Below are 18450 nucleotides of genomic sequence, written 5' to 3'. Positions count from 1 at the left end.
TCTCTCGGATTTATTGAAATAGTTTGGCCAACTAAATTGATATTTCTTTGATGAGAGAGGTGCATTATTCCGTTTTACTTAATACTCTAGATGCATGCTGGATAGCGGACGATGAGTGGAGTAATAGTAATATGTGCATGTAGGAGTTGGCGTATTTATTTATGGACGTGATGCCTATATACACATGATCATTGACGTGAATATCGCATAACTATCCGCTTTTCTATCAATTTCCCAACAGTAATTTGTTTACTCACGGTATGCTATTTTTCATGAGAGATGTCATTAAGGAAAGCTATGGTCTCGGGTCTATTCACAACATATTGATAAAACCTTCATTACCTTGCAGCCATTTACTTGTTTTTATTTTATCTTGCTATCTACAATTATCTACACACCTCACTTCTTGCAAATAACAAGACAAGAGGATTGACAACCCTCTTGCACGTGTTGGGTGCAAGTTGTTTGTTCTTTTATGTGAAACCGCTGAAGACGTTTGTGGTTGATATTCCTATTGATTCAATAGACATTGATTTCATAACTGAGGGAAATACTTACCCACATTGTGTCGCGATAACCCATCCCTCTTCACGGAAAACCCAATGCAGATCACAAGTATCAGATACCCTTAGTGACATTGTGGTATTCAAGTGATTCACTTGATATATGTTATGGCATCAACTTGCGGATTCCGATGACTTTAGGGATCTATGCATAGGGGTTGATTACACGACGATAATTGCTGACCGAAAGAGTAAAAAAAAAAAAGAGTGTATGCACTGTGCACGTCATCGGTACGTGCATGCATGCCGCTGTCGCATTAAGCCCATGCACACATTATTACTATATAAAAGCAAAGCATCCTATGCTACCTAACAATGAGCTTAATATAGACTTCATTAATGAAGACGTATCCTTCCATTAAAAACGCCTCATAAATTTTTTAAAAATAAATTCAGAAATAATGTAAACGTCATGACTTAGACCCTTTTAAACACAATGCACATGCAAACGCTCATATACATGTGCCTACATTCACCCATATGAATGCAAGCACGCACATCATATCCCTACGAGCACCTCCGAGAGACCGAGTTGTCATATCATCTTGAGATTTACGAAATCAGCGTAGATGCCTCGTCATCGAAGGGGACGTCTTCTCCCAATAAATGTGCATCGCCGAAAAATCCTGAAAGAAATCCAGAAATAAATGCGAACAACATGACTTAGAGCATCTCCACCCGTCCCCCCGGGAAGTCTTCGAGGAGCACTTTTTTGGCGCCGACGGATGAAAAAAGCCACAGTCGTGCCCCCACGACCTGGAATAGCACCGAATTTGGTCAAAATTGCGACCGACGATCCCAACCCAAACCCAGGATCCTCTGGGGCAACTAGGGGGAGGAGAGAGACTGTTTTGCATGTCATTTGGCCCACCGTCAGCCTCCCACTCCCTATCTCCTTACTTTTCCTTCGGGCCCCACCCACGTGCTGCTCTCTCTTCTCCTCTCTTTTCCTCCGGGGACCAGGGAGGAGGTCGACGCAGCGAGCTCAGTTGCCGCGTGGCAGCCCGACAGGGAGGAGGTCGACGCGGCGAGCTCGTGTACGAGGTCAACACAACGAGCTCCACGGGCATGCGCGCCGTGCCCTCGCACCCGTCATCGCAGTCCACGCAGAGGAACGCCGGCTCGCCTCCCCCGATCGCCACGCGCGCCGCAGCCGGGCGGGCTACCTCCCCGCAGTAGTCGCACGCGAGCGAGCCAAGCAAAGAAGAGAACCTTGCGGTGTCAGAAAGAGGAGGGGCGGCGGAGGGGGGGGGGGTCAAACGGTGAGAAAGCGAGATTGTGTAGGGGCTGAACGACCGGGAAACTTTGCCCCCCTAGAGCAAAATTAGCGCCGGCAAATCTTCATCGGACACGAAAGTCGTCCCGATGCGATAGAACGGCTGAAGATGCTCTTTAAACCTTGATGAGCTGAGAATATTACAGTCCTTTTATAACCATCTAACCATAGGTTGGTTTGCAAATCGACCGGTTGAAGCGAATTGCAGAAATTTAGACGCACGTACGGACGGGGTGTTAAAAGACGTGCACGGAAAGATGATTAAGGGGATCGCTCACCACCACCTCTATCGGCTCACCCCGGCCATCAGATGAGGGCCAGATCCAGATCAGAAACCACCAACGCAAGCAACCCCCGGTGGCCGCTGCTCACGGTCCTTTAACCCGCGGCCGGGGCCCGCCGCCCGCGCGCGTCACCCCCGCACCAACTCCCCACCGCGCCGGCGCCCCACTCTCATCCCCCTCCCCTTTCCCAATCCCCTTTCCTAAAGCCGGCAGCTCAACCACGACTCCTTCCGCCCCCGCACGGCGCCGACCACCTTACACCGGCCCCGGGCCCGGATTCGGCGGCAGGCAGCAGCACTCCACCCGGCGCCTGCGCGCGAGCATGGCCGGTCGGGGCGGGAGGTGATAGGCGGGGGGCGCGCAGATGAGGGAGCTGGTGGGGAGGCCCGGGACGTGGGGCGGGCTCTGGCTGCGGCTCGGCCAGGCCGCGCTCGCCGCCGCCTCCATCGCCGTCATGGCCTCCGCCTACGGCTTCGCCGGCTACACCGCCTTCTGGTAACCCTCCCTCCCGTCTTGGTTTCGGAGGTATTTTTTTTTCCCCGGGTGGAGCACCATACCTAGCCCCGAATCGCTCATCGTGGACTCATGGAATGTAGTATTAGAGCGAGAGATGGACGATTCACGAGTGGCTTTCCTTTCAGTGGAGTGGGAGATGGATAGTTTATGACTACCACCACCAGGGGCTTTGTTAATCTGTGCGCAGGCAATTAGTACTAGACTACTCGCAGAGTTGGTTAGAGAATCTTACAAGATACACTAGGTTAACCATCACTGCCCCTGAGAAAATACAGTATGCAAGTTTAGACTTGTGATGAATGGCGATTTTAGTATACAAGTGTGCTCTTGCACGGGTGAGTGCTGTCCGAAAACTAATGGCTGAGCTCCTGAAGGCCAAATTTGTAAGCCATGTGGTGTTGGTGCATGGTGGTGATTCCTAGATTCGGCTAGAAATTTAGTGCAATGATGGCTTGTTTGCAGACTTGTAGTATTAATACAGCATTCCTAGATTCTATAAATTTCTACATTCGGCTGGCTATACTATTAGCCATGCTCTTAATACAGCATTCCCCTTTTATAATTTGATTTCTACTGCTAAAAGCATTTGAGTTTTGTAATGAGCTCTTTGTCTCTTTCCAATTTCAGCTATTTGATTGCGTCCATGGGATTGCAAGCGTTGTGGAGCTTGGGACTTGCATGCCTTGATGGATACGCCCTTAAAGTCAAAAGAGATCTCGGCAATGCTGTTTTAGTGAGCTTATTTGTCGTCGGAGACTGGGTAATCATAAAAGTCCTTCTGAAACTCTTGTCATGCAGTGTGCTGTTTTTATTTTTGTCTTTCTCCACTTTTTTCCCTTTGAAATATGCTCTACTTCATTGTTTATCATGGACTAACATTCTACTCCCTCCGTTCCTAAATATAACTCTTTTAAGAGATTTCAGTAAAAGACTACATACGGAGCAAAATAAATGAATCTACACTCTAAAGTATGTCTATATACATTTGTATGTAGTTCCCTAATGAAACCTCTAGAAAGACTTATATTTAGGAACGGAGGGAGTATATATGATAAGCATGCTCTTTGAGAAGCTCTGAAGCGGAACATATATGAGAAAATGAGATCAAATGATCATTCAAGGCTTATTTTGCGCGCTGAAGTGCTACAGAATGTGGAATTCTGTACTTAATATAGTTTTACTAGGTTAATGGTCCTTTTCTAGTTCAATTATTCCCTCCCTCTGTCCCACTCAGGATACATGCTTGGCTGGAAGCACACATATTACATTGGTGACTTTTCAGCTACAGCAGATGGGTGCCCTTGTGAGTTATTGCTCGTTCAGTGGAGTTTGTTGCACAGTAAATTTAGGGTGTTGTACTTTTTGTTGAGTTTTGGTTTCTCTGCTTATTATCTAAGTTATTCATAGTCTTTCTATTCTTCTTTCCATATAATGCATCTAGCGTCATCTGAATGGTTATACTAATTTGACATCAAAGGAAATCTTATCTGTTCGTGTCATACAGTCTTAGTCGATCGAGTTATCTACCAAATTGTAAGAGTATGCCCTTCATTTGGACATGTTGTGTTCCCTTGTTCAGTGTCTCCAGCAACACTAATGAAGCCCAACTATGAAATGCAGGTTACGGCAATTCTCTCGTTTGCCGCATCATGCTCAGCTGCTGGCGTCATAGTTCTTTTTGAGAGGGACATTTCTTTCTGCAGAAGATTTTACCAACTGCCTTGTGGGAAGTATCAACTTGCCACGGCATTTGCTTTTCTGTCTTGGGCGCTAAGTGCTACGTCAGCGGTCATCATGTTTTGGCTCCTGGCATCCTTCTGATTTTGTATATAGTCCCCCTATGTAAGTTCTGTTTATAGATTTTTCAGCGATGTAAGCAACAGAAACCACACTGCCAAAACGCATGGAAATGTTGGGACACCTGTAAACTCCATGGAGCTGGCATGTTCTAGGTATTACTCACTGGAAGCTTTGCTCCAGATAATGATGCTGAATCGGCCTGTCATTGTAGCGGCTCCAGATACTCTTGGTATTCATTCTCTAAGGCAGTAGTAGAGCCATAGTCTTAACGGTGCAGTTGTACCTGACTAATTACTTCCTTTGTAATTTGGGATGATGTGATGTAATATTGGTGAGCAATTGGGAAGTTTTAGCTGAGATGTGGATGTGCATTACTGCTCTTTAGCAGCATCGCGAACGAACACAAACAATCTGTGGAGTTTCAGGCACGCTGAAATCTATCAGCTCTGTTTTGAAGAGCCAAAGTATAAGGGTGTTGGTTTGGACATAGGTGTCATTTCAATGGTGCACGCTCTTTCTAGCCCGACTACTTTAATGTTGTTCCATAACTCTACCTGAAGACTTTGTATATATTTCATCAACGTAATGTTGACTACACTCTGCACCTCTAAATCATCTGAATGGCACTCTGGTCCATCAAGCCTACAAAAGGCTTTTGTTGCATGATCCAAATGGGATCAAAGATGTGGGAGTGGTCCTCGATATCAAACCGAACTTAACAAAACAGGAAAATTCATTTGATATCCAAAGCTTGTTTCAGACGGATTTGTTAGGGCACAGGTGCCTGGAATTTTTCTTAAATTCCAATTTACTTGCTCCTACCCCTGTTTTTTCCTTTGGCGCCCACCCGACATTCCGGTGTTAGGGCTTAAGGTCATTCGATGCATTCTGTTTTTTTGGTGAAAAGCTTATTGGAATAGACTTCCGTGCAGAAAGAACATGTCTTTAGGGTAAAAGGGGCAAGGTTTCAAAGTGGGAGGGGGACATGAACTTCATGATCCCCGCAAGAGATGGTCCTTTCCTGATTAGAGACTATAGGCGTACATCTCCTTTTTCTTGCGGGGTCGATATACATCTTTTCACCCCAAAGCTGTTCTTGTTCTTCCGAGTTTCAAAAGAAAAATAGTTATTCTTGCTCTGGGTGTCAAACCAGAAAGTTGTTTTTATCCTGATTCTGAACCGAAAACGAGATATATTTTTTCCTTGGAGAAGGAAGACTAAACTGAAGAACGAGGATGCATGTGATCAGCAATCTTGATGCTTTGTACGCATTTTTGCAGCGTTGCATTGCAGCAAGTCATGTTATAACCTTCTGTCTTCTGTCTTGTGTAAATACATGGTAAACCTTTTATTGCCATATTACACTCCACGTATGCACTCCGACACTATACATACATCTTCTTCACAGGCAGGGCCTCCTTCGGAGGTCCTGCGCTTATGCATCCCATAATTATTTACAGTTGATACTCACCGACTCACGGACCGATCATTTTACAAGCTTAACTGAAACACAAATACATGCATGCATAACACACACAAACTGCTAGTTTTGCAGCTCGTATTAGCTTAGCTAGGCCAACAATACTCGCAGCTCCTCAGCAATCGGCGTCGCATCATCCACGGTCGGTCACCACGATCCGTGCTCCATGGTGAGCCGACGGTGCGCGGGAGACCGCCGCGCCGCCGTACCGTAGTCGGCCGAGAAGAGCTGGTGCCGGCCGGAGTCTCCGGGGAGACGGAAGTAGGCCGAGGTGGCCGTCGGCGAGGAGGAGGGGTCGTCGAAGAGGAGGTCGGCGAGGGAGACCTGGCCCTCCTTCCTGTACTGCGCCACGGCCCTGTAGATGAACGGGATGAGGCCCTCCATGGCCCTTCGCTTTTGCTTGAGAGAGCTGACCGAAGAAGAAGGTAGAGAGAAGAGAAGAAGCAGCTATTAGGACGCCACTCGAGAGAGAGAGAGGGAGGGAGGTTTGACACGCTTTGTTAGTGGATGATGGCAAAGGCAGGAAGACATGGGTTTAAAAAGGGAGGCAAGGCACAAGAAGCCTAGCCTCGGAGTGGATAGCAGGATAGAGACCAAATGGGGCGCTCGGCTAGGAAGGATAATTGCTCCCTGACAGCTTCATCTTAACTCTGAATCAATCAATCAAGAGCAAATGTGTCGTGCCAGACACTCACCATGAGAATTCATCAGGGTGACTGCTAGCTAGCTAGCTAGCTAGGGCAGAACTCCGGGTTAATCATTGCTGCAATGGAATTCCAGCAACGGACGGGATGAGGCTTGAACGCAATGGGATGGTCAGTCTTACAAGCCGGGTTTTCCAAGCGGACAGCGACGTGCCGAGAGCGCTAAATTAACAATCCCGACTCGTTGCGGTAATTTCTGTGTTTGAAAAACCTTCGGTTGACGCCTACAGCTTACCTGCCACGAAAGGGAAGCAAGCAAAGCCTCCGACGGATCGTGAAAGGAAATGTTTATCTTCTCACCCGCGGTGGCGTAAGCCTTCGGGAATCGCTGCCATGGCAGGAAAATTCAGGGTGATTGATCTCACCCCCGGCCGGCTATGCTACGCTTTGCTGCCAGGGCGGGGCGGGACAAGCGGATCGATCCACCTGGACGCTGACTTCTTCTCCGATACACTTGTCGGGCGGGCGGCTGACGTGGAGGCATGCATGATTGCTAGGGTTGACCGACTTATGTAAAGCTTAAATTAAACTAGCAGCACGTATGGTGCAGGTTGGTTTGTGATACCCAAGATGCTGATAGGACAACGGGTTCATACCAGATCATGTTTCTTTTTTGTCCCCCCCCCCCCCCCCCCCTCGGAAAATAGAATGAGCGGAGGTTCGTACCAGATCATTGTTGTATTCTGTATCATATAGTATGTTTTTTTTAGCTGAGCCACAGTCTGATCAATTTGTATTTTGCTTAGGTAGCTGGATCTGCTAAGCTTGGCTATTTGTCATTGTGTTGGCACTGATCGATGTGGCTGTCCCAACTAACTGCAGTTAGGCTGGGCTCAAGAAGAGCAGAGCTACGCAGAAGCATTTTTTTTTGCACTGGCTTAAGAATACAATTTAAAAATCTTACTTTTTTTCAGATTTATCAATAAAAATTACAGATGCATCGATGAAATATGTCCCTCCAATTTTCATTTTCAACTAAGGCCGTGATTGGATTCCCGTGTTTTCCTTCAATACGCCTGTAAAAATTAGATGCTCCTCGGCGTTCGTATCGCTTCCGGCCGAAAATTAGGCTAAAGCCTTGTTTGGAATGGATGTAAGATTTTACACCTGTATTTATCTTATAAATGTAAATTACCAGTCAACACTTGATTCCTGCCTGAAATCAAAACGACGGGACAAGCTCTGTATTCTTTACCGGTCTGAAACGAGGAGAAACACTAATTCAATCACGGCCTAATCCTGTAAATTACGCTTGTAAAATTAATACACCTACATTATATTACATTCAATCCAAGTGCGGCCTAATACAACTCCGTTCCCTAAAAGAAAACCTATACAACTCTGTAGGTGACTCGGACTGGATGTATTGTGTCCGCTTTGGCCCAAGAAGCCCAAGTCCCGGACGTCACCAGCCCATGGGCCTGCAGCTGGGAAGAAACATATTTACATATGGCAACACGTCTGATCTCGTTTAGTCCCGTACCGCTCATCAACAGGGCAAGGCATGTCAGCGGAGGCTATATATGAGGCACCTGGTGCTACCGGCAAAAATACTTACCTGGACGGGGTCGATGGCTGATCAAAAAGACCCATGGCCTGGATTAGTGGCCTCCATTGCACTTGGGAGGAGCACTGGTCCACCATCTCCTCTAGTAGGAGAATGGACGTCATAATTTGTGATAGAGGGGATACGCGTTCGCGCGGCCCCTGCCAATCCAAATTCAAAATATTCATGCTATGGGTAAGGAGAATTCGTAATTTTATTTACAACAAACTTTGAAAGTGTACTAAGTTCTCTGCTCCGAAGCAAACTAGTGACGGGATTCGACTCAGACTGCAGTTTTTCTTTTTGTTTTGAACAACAGATTCGACGTCTGAAGTCTGGTGCAGAAACGATCTGCTTTTCGGTGCATTCTGGGAATTTCTAGCTGACGCCTGACTGCTTTCAGCCCTCAAAAATGCTAGACTTACCAAAAAGTTACGGGCCTATACTTTTCCCTTCAGTAATCTTCCCCTTTGATTGGCCTATACTTTTCCCTTCAGTAATCTTCCCCTTTGATTTTTACCGTAGGACCGGCCTCATTTAATCACCAATTAAAATAACCCAGCTCAACCTCGTCCGTAGAAGTCCTGTAAAGCATCCGTAGCTGTAGCAAAGCTCTTCAGCCCCTATAAAAGACTCACGCCAGCTGCTTACAAGAGAGCATTCGCCCTTCTGCTTGGTCCAGCGGTCTGATCAGTTTGTATTTTGCTTTAGATAGCTGTTTCTGTTAAGCTTGCTATTTGTCATTGTATTGGCACTGATGTGGCTGTCTTGAACTATCTGATAGGAGTACTTGCCTGGTTTGCTCTGCCGAAACTAAGAATAATTTCCACGCTTTCATCGATTGTCCACTTGCTCGGGAACCTGGAGTTTATACAGAACAGCGGGACTGAATGGCTGTTACAGTTACTTTATCATTTGCCTGAAATTGAGATATCCATGGTTCTTATGACTCTGTGGCGTGCCTGGCACTAGGGATGTAGGCGGACAACCCACATAAGCCCGCATAACATAATATTAGTTTAAACTATGGTAAATCTAGTAAAAAATTATAACTAACCTAAGATATTTTGACTTGGAAGCGGGGCGGACCGGATGTTCATCACAAACCTCCTCCTCCTATGGAACTATCCAGAAGGTTCTTAGCCAGCTACCTTGGTTCTTTGATTGGCATAAAGGTAGATCTCTCACCCAATCCAAAGAAAGGTAAGTCTATTGTCTGAAGCAGTCCGGCCACATGAGACACAAGCTGCTGCTGCACCGGCCAAGTGGTGTTTCCCTAGTGTTGGGTGGGTTAAGTTGAACGTGGATGGGTCTTATTTGGAGAAGCATGGAGCAGGTGCTGGTATGGTGCTTCGCAATGACAAAGGAAAAAATATTTATCTTCTCATCTTGCAGACAATTGTTTTCGTGCCGGCTGAATAGTGTGCGTGTATGGAAGGGCTATCATTTGCATTTCAGAGGAGATAGAGCATCTACAATTGGGCACCTCAAACCCATGCCATACGTTCGGTTGGGCTGTTCGGTCAAAAAAATTGCCCCATACGGATGTCTTAAACCATCAGGACGGATATGAGATGGCCCCCGGTCACATCCGGGCGTGTCCATCCACTAGTAGAATCTGCAAATATCCCTAGGGCTGAAATTGTTCCTTAGAGCTAGAAAGAGCACCCTAAGGACAAAAGGTTTCCCTAGGATACGAACTCGCAACCCGAGGGATTGTATTATTTTCTTAGGGGTAACTGTGAGACCCAAGGGATATTCATTGTATAGGACCTTTCTAGAGCCACGTCGGCAACGTTTCTTAGGGGTTACTTCCCGAACCCTTAAAAAACATCTATGCTTAGGGTAAGAAAATGAAATCCTAAAGAAAGAGCACAAAAAAACTAACATTTCCATCATTCCTTACTAACACCGTAAACTACCCTCAGGGTTTTGATGTTAACTCTAGAAAGATCTGCACACGCTTAATTTGCAAAATATGTTTTATACCTTAGAGTAATATTTTAAATATACACAAAAAAATAAAATAAAAAACTATAAGGAAAAAGTACATGCGGAAAAAACACGAAATAGATCGATCATGTTTTTTAGAAATATAAGTTGATCTATCTAGTTCGTACACACACTTGATAAAAAGATATCTTTATTATTAAAGGGGGATCTGTCGTCGTCGTGATGGTTCGACCTCGTACTATCCTCACTTCCTCCCGCTAGCACTTCCACCGATTTTTTTCATCCCTTCGTAAACCAGACGATTAAATAAAGAAAAAAACCGGTTCATAAAAAATGCCCTCTATCTTAATGAAACGATAATCCCCACCACCCCTCGCACGTCTTCCCATCGCTCAGCCTCACGCCCGCCCACCCCGCACCCGCCCCACCAGCCCGCACGACCCCCCGCCCACCTCGACCCCCTCGCCGCCAGCGAACCCAGCCCCGCCGAAACCCACGCCACGCCGCCTACCCCTGACCCCCTCGCCGCCGGCCATCCCAGCCCCGACCCATCCTTGATTCGTTCCACCTCTCCGGACCCGATCGGATATAGCCGCCTCGCCCCTGCCTCAGCCCCGTCCCGAACGCGCCATTCAATAGTCCCAAACGCGCCATTCAATACCCCACGGATCCGCCTCTCCTCATCCTCGCCGGCGTCGAGTGATGGTGGTGCTCGGGCGGCCCAAGAGCGGGCGCGGCGCGGGCGGGGATCCGCCTCTCCTCATCCTTGCCGGCGTCGAGTGATGGAGGTGCTCGAGCAGCCCAAGCAGCGGGCGCGGCGCGGGCGGGGATCCGCCTCTCCTCATCCTCGGCGGCGTCGAGCGATGGAGGTGCTCGGGCGGCCCATGAAGAGGGCGCGGCGTGGGCGGGCTACCACATGCGCCTTTTATGCCACCCGCCCTTGGTTGTCCAAGTCACGGGGTGCAGATGGCGTCGTGCGCGGCGAGCTGCGGCGTTGGAGGCGGGGACAGAGAAAGGGAAGAGGAGGAGAGTGTTGGGGAACGTCGCATGGGAAACAAAAAATTTCCTACGCGCACGAAGACCTATCATGGTGATGTCCATCTACGAGAGGGGATTTCCGATCTACGTACCCTTGTAGATCACACAACGGAAGCATTAAGAAACGCGGTTGATGTAGTGGAACGTCCTCACGTCCCTCGATCCGCCCCGCGAACCGTCCCACGAACCGTCCCGCGATCCGTCCCACGATCCGATCCGATCTAGTGCTGAACGGACGGCACCTCCGCGTTCAGCACACGTACAGCTCGACGATGATCTCGGCCTTCTTGATCCAGCAAGAGAGACGGAGAGGTAGATGAGTTCTCCGGCAGCATGACGGCGCTCCGGAGGTTGGTGGTGATCTAATCTCAGCAGGGCTCCGCCCGAGCTCCGCAGAAACACGATCTAGAGGAAAAACCGTGGAGGTATGTGGTCGGGCTGCCGTGGCAAAGTTGTCTCAAATCAGCCCTAAAACCCCACTATATATAGGAGGGAGGGAGGGGAGGAGGCAGCCTCAAAACCTAAAGGTTTGGCCGAAATTGGAGGTGGAGGAGTCCTACTCCAATCCTACTTGGAGTAGGATTCCACCTTCCCACTTGGAAACTCTTTCCACCTTGTGTTTTTTCCTTCTCAAACCTTATAGGCCTTAGTGGGAACTTATTCCAGCCCACTAGGGGCTGGTTTATCTCTTCTCATAGCCCATGAGACCCCTTGGGGCGTGACACCCCTCCTGATGGTCCCCGGCACCCCTCCCGGCACTCCTAGTACACTATCGATGAGCCCGAAACTTTTCCGGTAATGCACGAAAACCTTCCGGTAACCAAATGAGGTCATCCTATATATCAATCTTCGTTTCCGGACCATTCCGGAAACCCTCGTGACGTCCGTGATCTCATCCGGGACTCCGAACAACATTCGGTAACCAACCATATAACTCAAATACGCATAAAAAACGTCGAACCTTAAGTGTGCAGACCCTGCGGGTTCGAGAACTATGTAGACATGACCTGAGAGACTCCTCGGTCAATATCCAATAGCGGGACCTGGATGCCCATATTGGATCCTACATATTCTACGAAGATCTTATCGTTTGAACCTCAGTGCCAAGGATTCATATAATCCCGTATGTCATTCCCTTTGTCCTTCGGTATGTTACTTGTCTGAGATTCGATTGTCAGTATCCGCATACCTATTTCAATCTCGTTTACCGGCAAGTCTCTTTACTCGTTCCGTAATACAAGATCCCGCAACTTACACTAAGTCACATTGCTTGGAAGGCTTGTGTGTGATGTTGTATTACCGAGTGGGCCCCGAGATACCTCTCCGTCATACGGAGTGACAAATCTCAGTCTTGATCCATACTAACTCAACGAACACCTTCGGAGATACCTGTAGAGCATCTTTATAGTCACCCAGTTACGTTGCGACGTTTGATACACACAAAGCATTCCTCTGGTGTCAGTGAGTTATATGATCTCATGGTCATAGGAACAAATACTTGACACGTAGAAAACAGTAGCAACAAAATGACACGATCAACATGCTACGTCTATTAGTTTGGGTCTAGTCCATCACATGATTTTCCTAATGATGTGATCCCGTTATCAAGTGACAACACTTGCCTATGGTCAGGAAACCTTGACCATCTTTCATCAACGAGCTAGTCAACTAGAGGCTTACTAGGGACAGTGTTTTGTCTATGTATCCACACATGCACTGTGTTTCCAATCAATACAATTATAGCATGGATAATAAACGATTATCATGAACAAGGAAATATAATAATAACTAATTTATTATTGCCTCTAGGGCATATTTCCAACAGTCTCCCACTTGCACTAGAGTCAATAATCTAGTTCACATCACCATGTGATTCCAACGAATCCAACACCCATATAGTTATGGGGTCTGATCACGTCTTGCTCGTGAGAGAGGTTTTAGTCAACGGTTCTGAAACTTTCAGATCCGTGTGTTCTTTACAAATCTTGATGTCATCTTATAGATGCTGCTACTATGTGCTATTCGGAAATACTCCAAATATCTACTCTACTATACGAATCCGTTTCACTACTCATAGTTATTCGGATTAGTGTCAAACCTTGCATCGACGTAACCCTTTACGACGAACTTTTTAACCACCTCCATAATCGAGAAAAATTCCTTAGTCCATCAGTTACTAAGGATAAATTTTGACCGCTGCTAGTGATTCCATCATGGATCACTCTCTGTACCTCTCAACAGACTTTGAGTCAAGGCACACATCAGGTGCGGTACCCAGCATGGCATACTTCAGATTCTACGGCCAAGGCATAGAAGACGACCTTCGTTTATTCTCTTTATTCTGCCGGGGTCGGGTGTTGAGTCTTACTCAAATTCACACCTTACAACGCAACCAAGAACTCCTTTGCTGATATATTTTGAACTCCTTCAAAAACTTGTCAAGGCATGCATCTTGTTGAAACTTCTATCAAGCGCTTTCGATCTATCTCCATAGATCTTTGATGCTCAACGTTCAAGTAGCGCAACCCAGGTACTCCTTTGAAAACTCCTTTCAAACAACCTTGTATGCTTTACAGAAATTCTACATTACTTCTGATCCACAATATGTCAACCACATACACTTATCAGAAATTCTATAGTGCTCCCACTCACTTCTTTGGAAATACAAGTTTCTCATAAACCTTGTACAAAACCAAAATCTTTGATCATCTCATCAAAGTGTATATTCCAACTCCGAGATGCTTCCACCAGTCCATTGAAGGATCGCTGGAGCTTGCATACTTGCTAGTATCTTTAGGATCGACAAAACCTCCTGGTTGTATCACATACAATGTTTGCTCAAGGAAACCGTCGAGGAAACAATGTTTTGACATCCTATGTGCAATATTTCATAAATAATGCAACAACTACTAACATAATTCTAACAGACTTTTAGCATCGCTACGAGTGAGAAAGTCTCATCATAGTAAACTGTTTGATCTTGTCGGAAACATCTTTGCGACAAGTCGAGCTTTTCTTAATAGTGACTTATCACCATCATCGTCTGTCTTCCTTTCAAAGATCCATCTTTACGCAACAGTCCTATGACCATCAAGTAGTTCTTCCAAAGTCTACACTTTGTTTTCATACATGGATCCTCTCTCGGATTTCATGGCTTCCAGCCATTTGTCGGAATCCGGGCCCACCATTGCTTTCTCCATAACTCGTAGGTTCACTGTTGCTCAATAATATGACCTCCAAGACAGGGTTACCGTACCACTCTGCAGTAGTACGCGACCTTGTCAACCTACAAGGATTGTAGTAACTTGATCCGATGCTCGATGATCACCATCATCAGCTTTCACTTCAATTGGTGTAGGCGCCACATGAACAACTTCGTGCGCCCTGCTACACACTGGTTGAAGTGATGGTTCAATAACCTCATCAAGTTCTACCACCCTCCCACTCAATTCTTTCGAGAGAAACCTTTCCTCGAGAAGGATCCGTTTCTAGAAACAAACACTTTGCTTTCGGATCTGAGATAGGAGATGTACCCAACTATTTTGGATATCCTATGAAGATGCATTTATCCGCTATGGGTTCGAGCTTATCAGACTGAAACTTTTTCACATAAGTGTCGAAGCCCCAAACTTTCAAGAAACGGCAGTTTAGATTTCTCTAAACCTCAGTCTATACCGTGTCATCTCAACGGAAATACGCGGTGCCCTATTTAAAGTGAATGCGGTTGTCTCTAATGCATAACCCATAAACGATAGTGGTAATTCGATAAGAGACATCATAGCATGCACCATACCAAATAGTGCGTGACTATGACGTTCAGACACATCATCACACTATGATGTTCCAGGTGGCATGAACTGCGAAACAATTTCCACATTGTCTTAACTGCGTACCAAAACTCGTAACTCAGATATTCATTTCTATGATCATATCGTAGACAGTTTATCCTCTTGTTACGACGAACTTCACTCCGAAACAGAATTGAACTTTTCAATATTTCAGACTTATGATTCATTAAGTAAATACTCTTGTATCTACTCAAATCGTCATTGAAGTAAGAACATAATGATATTCACTGCGTGCCTCAGCACCCATTGGACTGCATACATCAAAATGTATCACTTCCAACAAGTTACTATCTTGTTTCATCTCAATGAAACACAAGGCCTTGCTCATGTGGTATGATTTGCATGCCACTAGTGATTCAAAATCAAGCGAGTATAAAGATCCACCAGCATGGAGCCTCTTCATGCAATTTATACCAACATGACTCAAGCGGCAGTGCCACAAGTAAGTGGTACTATCATCATTACCTCGTATCTTTTGGCACCAATATCATGAACATGTGCAACACCACGATCGAGATTCAATAAACCATTGAAGGTGATTATTCAAGCAAATAGAGTAACCATTATTCTCTTTAAATGAATAATCGTATTGCAATAAACATGATCCAATCATGTTCATGCTTAACGCAAGCACCAAATAACAATTATTTAGGTTTAACACCAATCCCGATGGTAGAGGGAGCGTGCGATGTTTTGATCATATCAACCTTGGAAACACTTCCAACACGTATCGTCACCTCGCCTTTAGCTAGTCTCCGTTTATGCCGTAACTTTCATTTTGTGTTACTAATCACTTAGCAGCCGAACCGGTATCCAATACCCTCGTGCTACTAGGAGTACTAGTAAAGTACACATCAACATCATGTATATCAAATATACTTCTTTCGACTTTTGCCAGCCTTCTTTATCTACCAAGTATCTAGAGTTGCTCCGCCTCAGTGACCGTTCCCCTCATAACAGAAGCACTTAGTCACGGGCTTGGGTTTAATCTGGGGTCTCTTCATTAGTGCAGCAACTGCTTTGCCGTTTCACGAAGTATCCCTTCTAGCCCTTGTCTTTCTCGAAACTTAGTGGTTTTACTAACCATCAACTATTGATGCTCCTTCTTGATTTCTACTTTCGCGATGTCAAACATCGTGAATCGCTCAAGGATCATTGTATCTATCCTTGATATGTTATAGTTCATCACGAAGCTCTCACAGCTTGGTGGCAGTGACTTTTTGGAGAACCATCACTATCTTATCTGGAAGATCAACTCCCACTTGATTCAAGCGATTGTCGTACTCAGATAATCTGAGCACACGCTCAACGATTGAGCTTTTCTCCTTTACTTCGTGGACAAAGAATCTTGTCGGAGATCTCATACCTCTTAACAAGGGCACAAGCATGAAATCACAATTTCATATCTTTAGAACATCTCTTATGTTCCGTGACGTTTCAAAACGTCTTCGGCGCCTTGCTTCTAAGCCATTAAGTATTTTGTACTGAACTATCGTGTAGTCATCAGAAACGTGTATGTCGGATGTTCACAACATCTATAGACGACGCTCGAGGTGCAGCACACCGAGTGGTGCATTAAGGACATAAGACTTCTGCGCGGCAACGAGGACAATCCTCGGTTTTACAAACTCAGTTTGCAAAGTTTGCTACTATCAACTTTCAACTAAGTTTTCTCTAGGATCATATAAAAACAGTAGAGCTATAGCGCAAGCTACATCGTAATTCGCAAAGACCATTAGACTATGTTCATGACAATCAGTTCAATTAATCATATTACTTAAGAACTCCCACTCAAAAAGTACATCTCTCTAGTCATTTGAGTGGTACATGATCCAAATCCACTATCTCAAGTCCGATCATCACGTGAGACGAGAATAGTTTCAGTGGTAAGCATCTCTATGCTAATCATATCAACTATACGATTCATGCTCGACCTTTCGGTCTCATGTGTTCCGAGGCCATGTCTGCACATGCTAGGCTCGTCAAGCTTAACCCGAGTGTTCCGCGTGTGCAACTATTTTGCACCCGTTGTATGTGAACGTTGAGTCTATCACACCCGATCATCACGTGGTGTCTCGAAACGAAGAACTGTCGCAACGGTGCACAGTCGGGGAGAACACAATTTCACCTTGAAATTTTAGTGAGAGATCACCTCATAATGCTACCGTCGTTCTAAGCAAGATAAGGTGCATAAAGGAATAACATCACATGCAATTCATAAGTGACATGATATGGCCATCATCATGTGCTTCTTGATCTCCATCACCAAAGCACCGGCACGATCTTCTTGTCACCGGCGTCACACCATGATCTCCATCATCATGATCTCCATCAACGTGTCGCCATCGGGGTTGTCGTGCTACTCATGCTATTACTACTATAGCTACGTCCTAGCAATATAGTAAACACATCTGCAAGCACAAACGTTAGTTTAAAGACAACCCTATGGCTCCTGTCGGTTGCCGTACCATCGACGTGCAAGTCGATATTAACTATTACAACATGATCATCTCATACATCCAATATATCACATCACATCGTTGGCCATATCACATCACAAGCATACCCTGCAAAAACAAGTTAGACGTCCTCTAATTGTTGTTGCATGTTTTACGTGGTGACCATGGGTATCTAGTAGGATCGCATCTTACTTACGCAAACACCACAATGGAGATATATGAATTGCTATGTAACCTCATCCAAGGACCTCCTCAATCAAATCCGATTAACCTAAAGTTGGAGAAACCGACACTCGTCGGTCATCTTTGAGCAACGGAGTTACTCGTAGCGATGAAACTAGTCTCTCGTAAGCGTACGAGTAATGTCGGTCCAAGCCGCTTCGATCCAACAATACCGCGAAATCAAGAAAAGACTAAGGAGGGCAGTAAAACGCACATCACCGCCCACAAAAACTTTTGTGTTCTACTCGAGAAGACATCTACGCATGAACCTAGCTCATGATGCCACTGTTGGTGAACGTTGCATGGCAAACAAAAATTTTCCTACGCGCACGAAGACCTATCATGGTGATGTCCATCTACGAGAGGGGATTTCCGATCTACGTACCCTTGTAGATCACACAGCGGAAGCGTTAAGAAACGCGGTTGATGTAGTGGAACGTCCTCACGTCCCTCGATCCGCCCCGCGAACCGTCCCACGAACCGTCCCGCGATCCGTCCCACGATCCAATCTGATCTAGTGCCGAACGGACGGCACCTCCGCGTTCAGCACACGTACAGCTCGACGATGATCTCGGCCTTCTTGATCCAGCAAGAGAGACGGAGAGGTAGATGAGTTCTCCGGCAGCGTGACGGCGCTCCGGAGGTTGGTGGTGATCTAATCTCAGCACGGCTCCGCCCAAGCTCCGCAGAAACGCGATCTAGAGGAAAACCGTGGAGGTATGTGGTCGGGCTGTCGTGGCAAAGTTGTCTCAAATCAGCCC

General features: G+C 46.1%; 2 protein-coding genes and 1 non-coding gene across 3 annotated transcripts; 2 read left to right on the top strand and 1 right to left on the bottom strand.

Annotated features, from left to right (window-relative positions):
- Nucleotides 1–2251: 2251 nt before the first annotated feature.
- Nucleotides 2252–4796, top strand: LOC123445569 (CASP-like protein 5B2). Its single transcript, XM_045122571.1, has 3 exons — nucleotides 2252–2618; nucleotides 3267–3399; nucleotides 4260–4796. Exons 1-3 carry the CDS (start codon nucleotides 2488–2490, stop codon nucleotides 4458–4460), a joined length of 465 nt encoding a protein of 154 aa, XP_044978506.1. The 5' UTR covers nucleotides 2252–2487; the 3' UTR covers nucleotides 4461–4796.
- Nucleotides 4797–5739: 943 nt separating this feature from the next.
- On the bottom strand, nucleotides 5740–6458 carry LOC123415103. Its single transcript, XM_045106701.1, has one exon. It carries the CDS (start codon nucleotides 6301–6303, stop codon nucleotides 6067–6069), a length of 237 nt encoding a protein of 78 aa, XP_044962636.1. The 5' UTR covers nucleotides 6304–6458; the 3' UTR covers nucleotides 5740–6066.
- Nucleotides 6459–8173: 1715 nt separating this feature from the next.
- LOC123422511 lies at nucleotides 8174–8334 on the top strand. Its single transcript, XR_006620531.1, has one exon. It is a non-coding gene; the product is annotated as a U1 spliceosomal RNA (small nuclear RNA).
- Nucleotides 8335–18450: the final 10116 nt, after the last annotated feature.

The sequence above is a fragment of the Hordeum vulgare genome, chromosome 1H, assembly GCF_904849725.1.
Source record: "Hordeum vulgare subsp. vulgare chromosome 1H, MorexV3_pseudomolecules_assembly, whole genome shotgun sequence".
Lineage (NCBI taxonomy): Eukaryota > Viridiplantae > Streptophyta > Magnoliopsida > Poales > Poaceae > Hordeum > Hordeum vulgare.
Note: the sequence above shows the minus strand (reverse complement) of the source record. Positions and strands in the feature narration are given on the sequence as shown.

Excerpts from the sequence above, each read along its gene's own strand:
- LOC123445569 (XM_045122571.1), top strand. The coding sequence starts at position 2,488 with ATGAGGGAGCTGGTGGGGAGGCCCGGGACGTGGGGCGGGCTCTGGCTG. Across the intron at positions 2,619-3,266 it reads GCCGGCTACACCGCCTTCTG|CTATTTGATTGCGTCCATGG; the intron begins GTAACCCTCCCT and ends TTCCAATTTCAG. Across the intron at positions 3,400-4,259 it reads TATTTGTCGTCGGAGACTGG|GTTACGGCAATTCTCTCGTT; the intron begins GTAATCATAAAA and ends TATGAAATGCAG.
- LOC123415103 (XM_045106701.1), bottom strand. The coding sequence starts at position 6,303 with ATGGAGGGCCTCATCCCGTTCATCTACAGGGCCGTGGCGCAGTACAGG.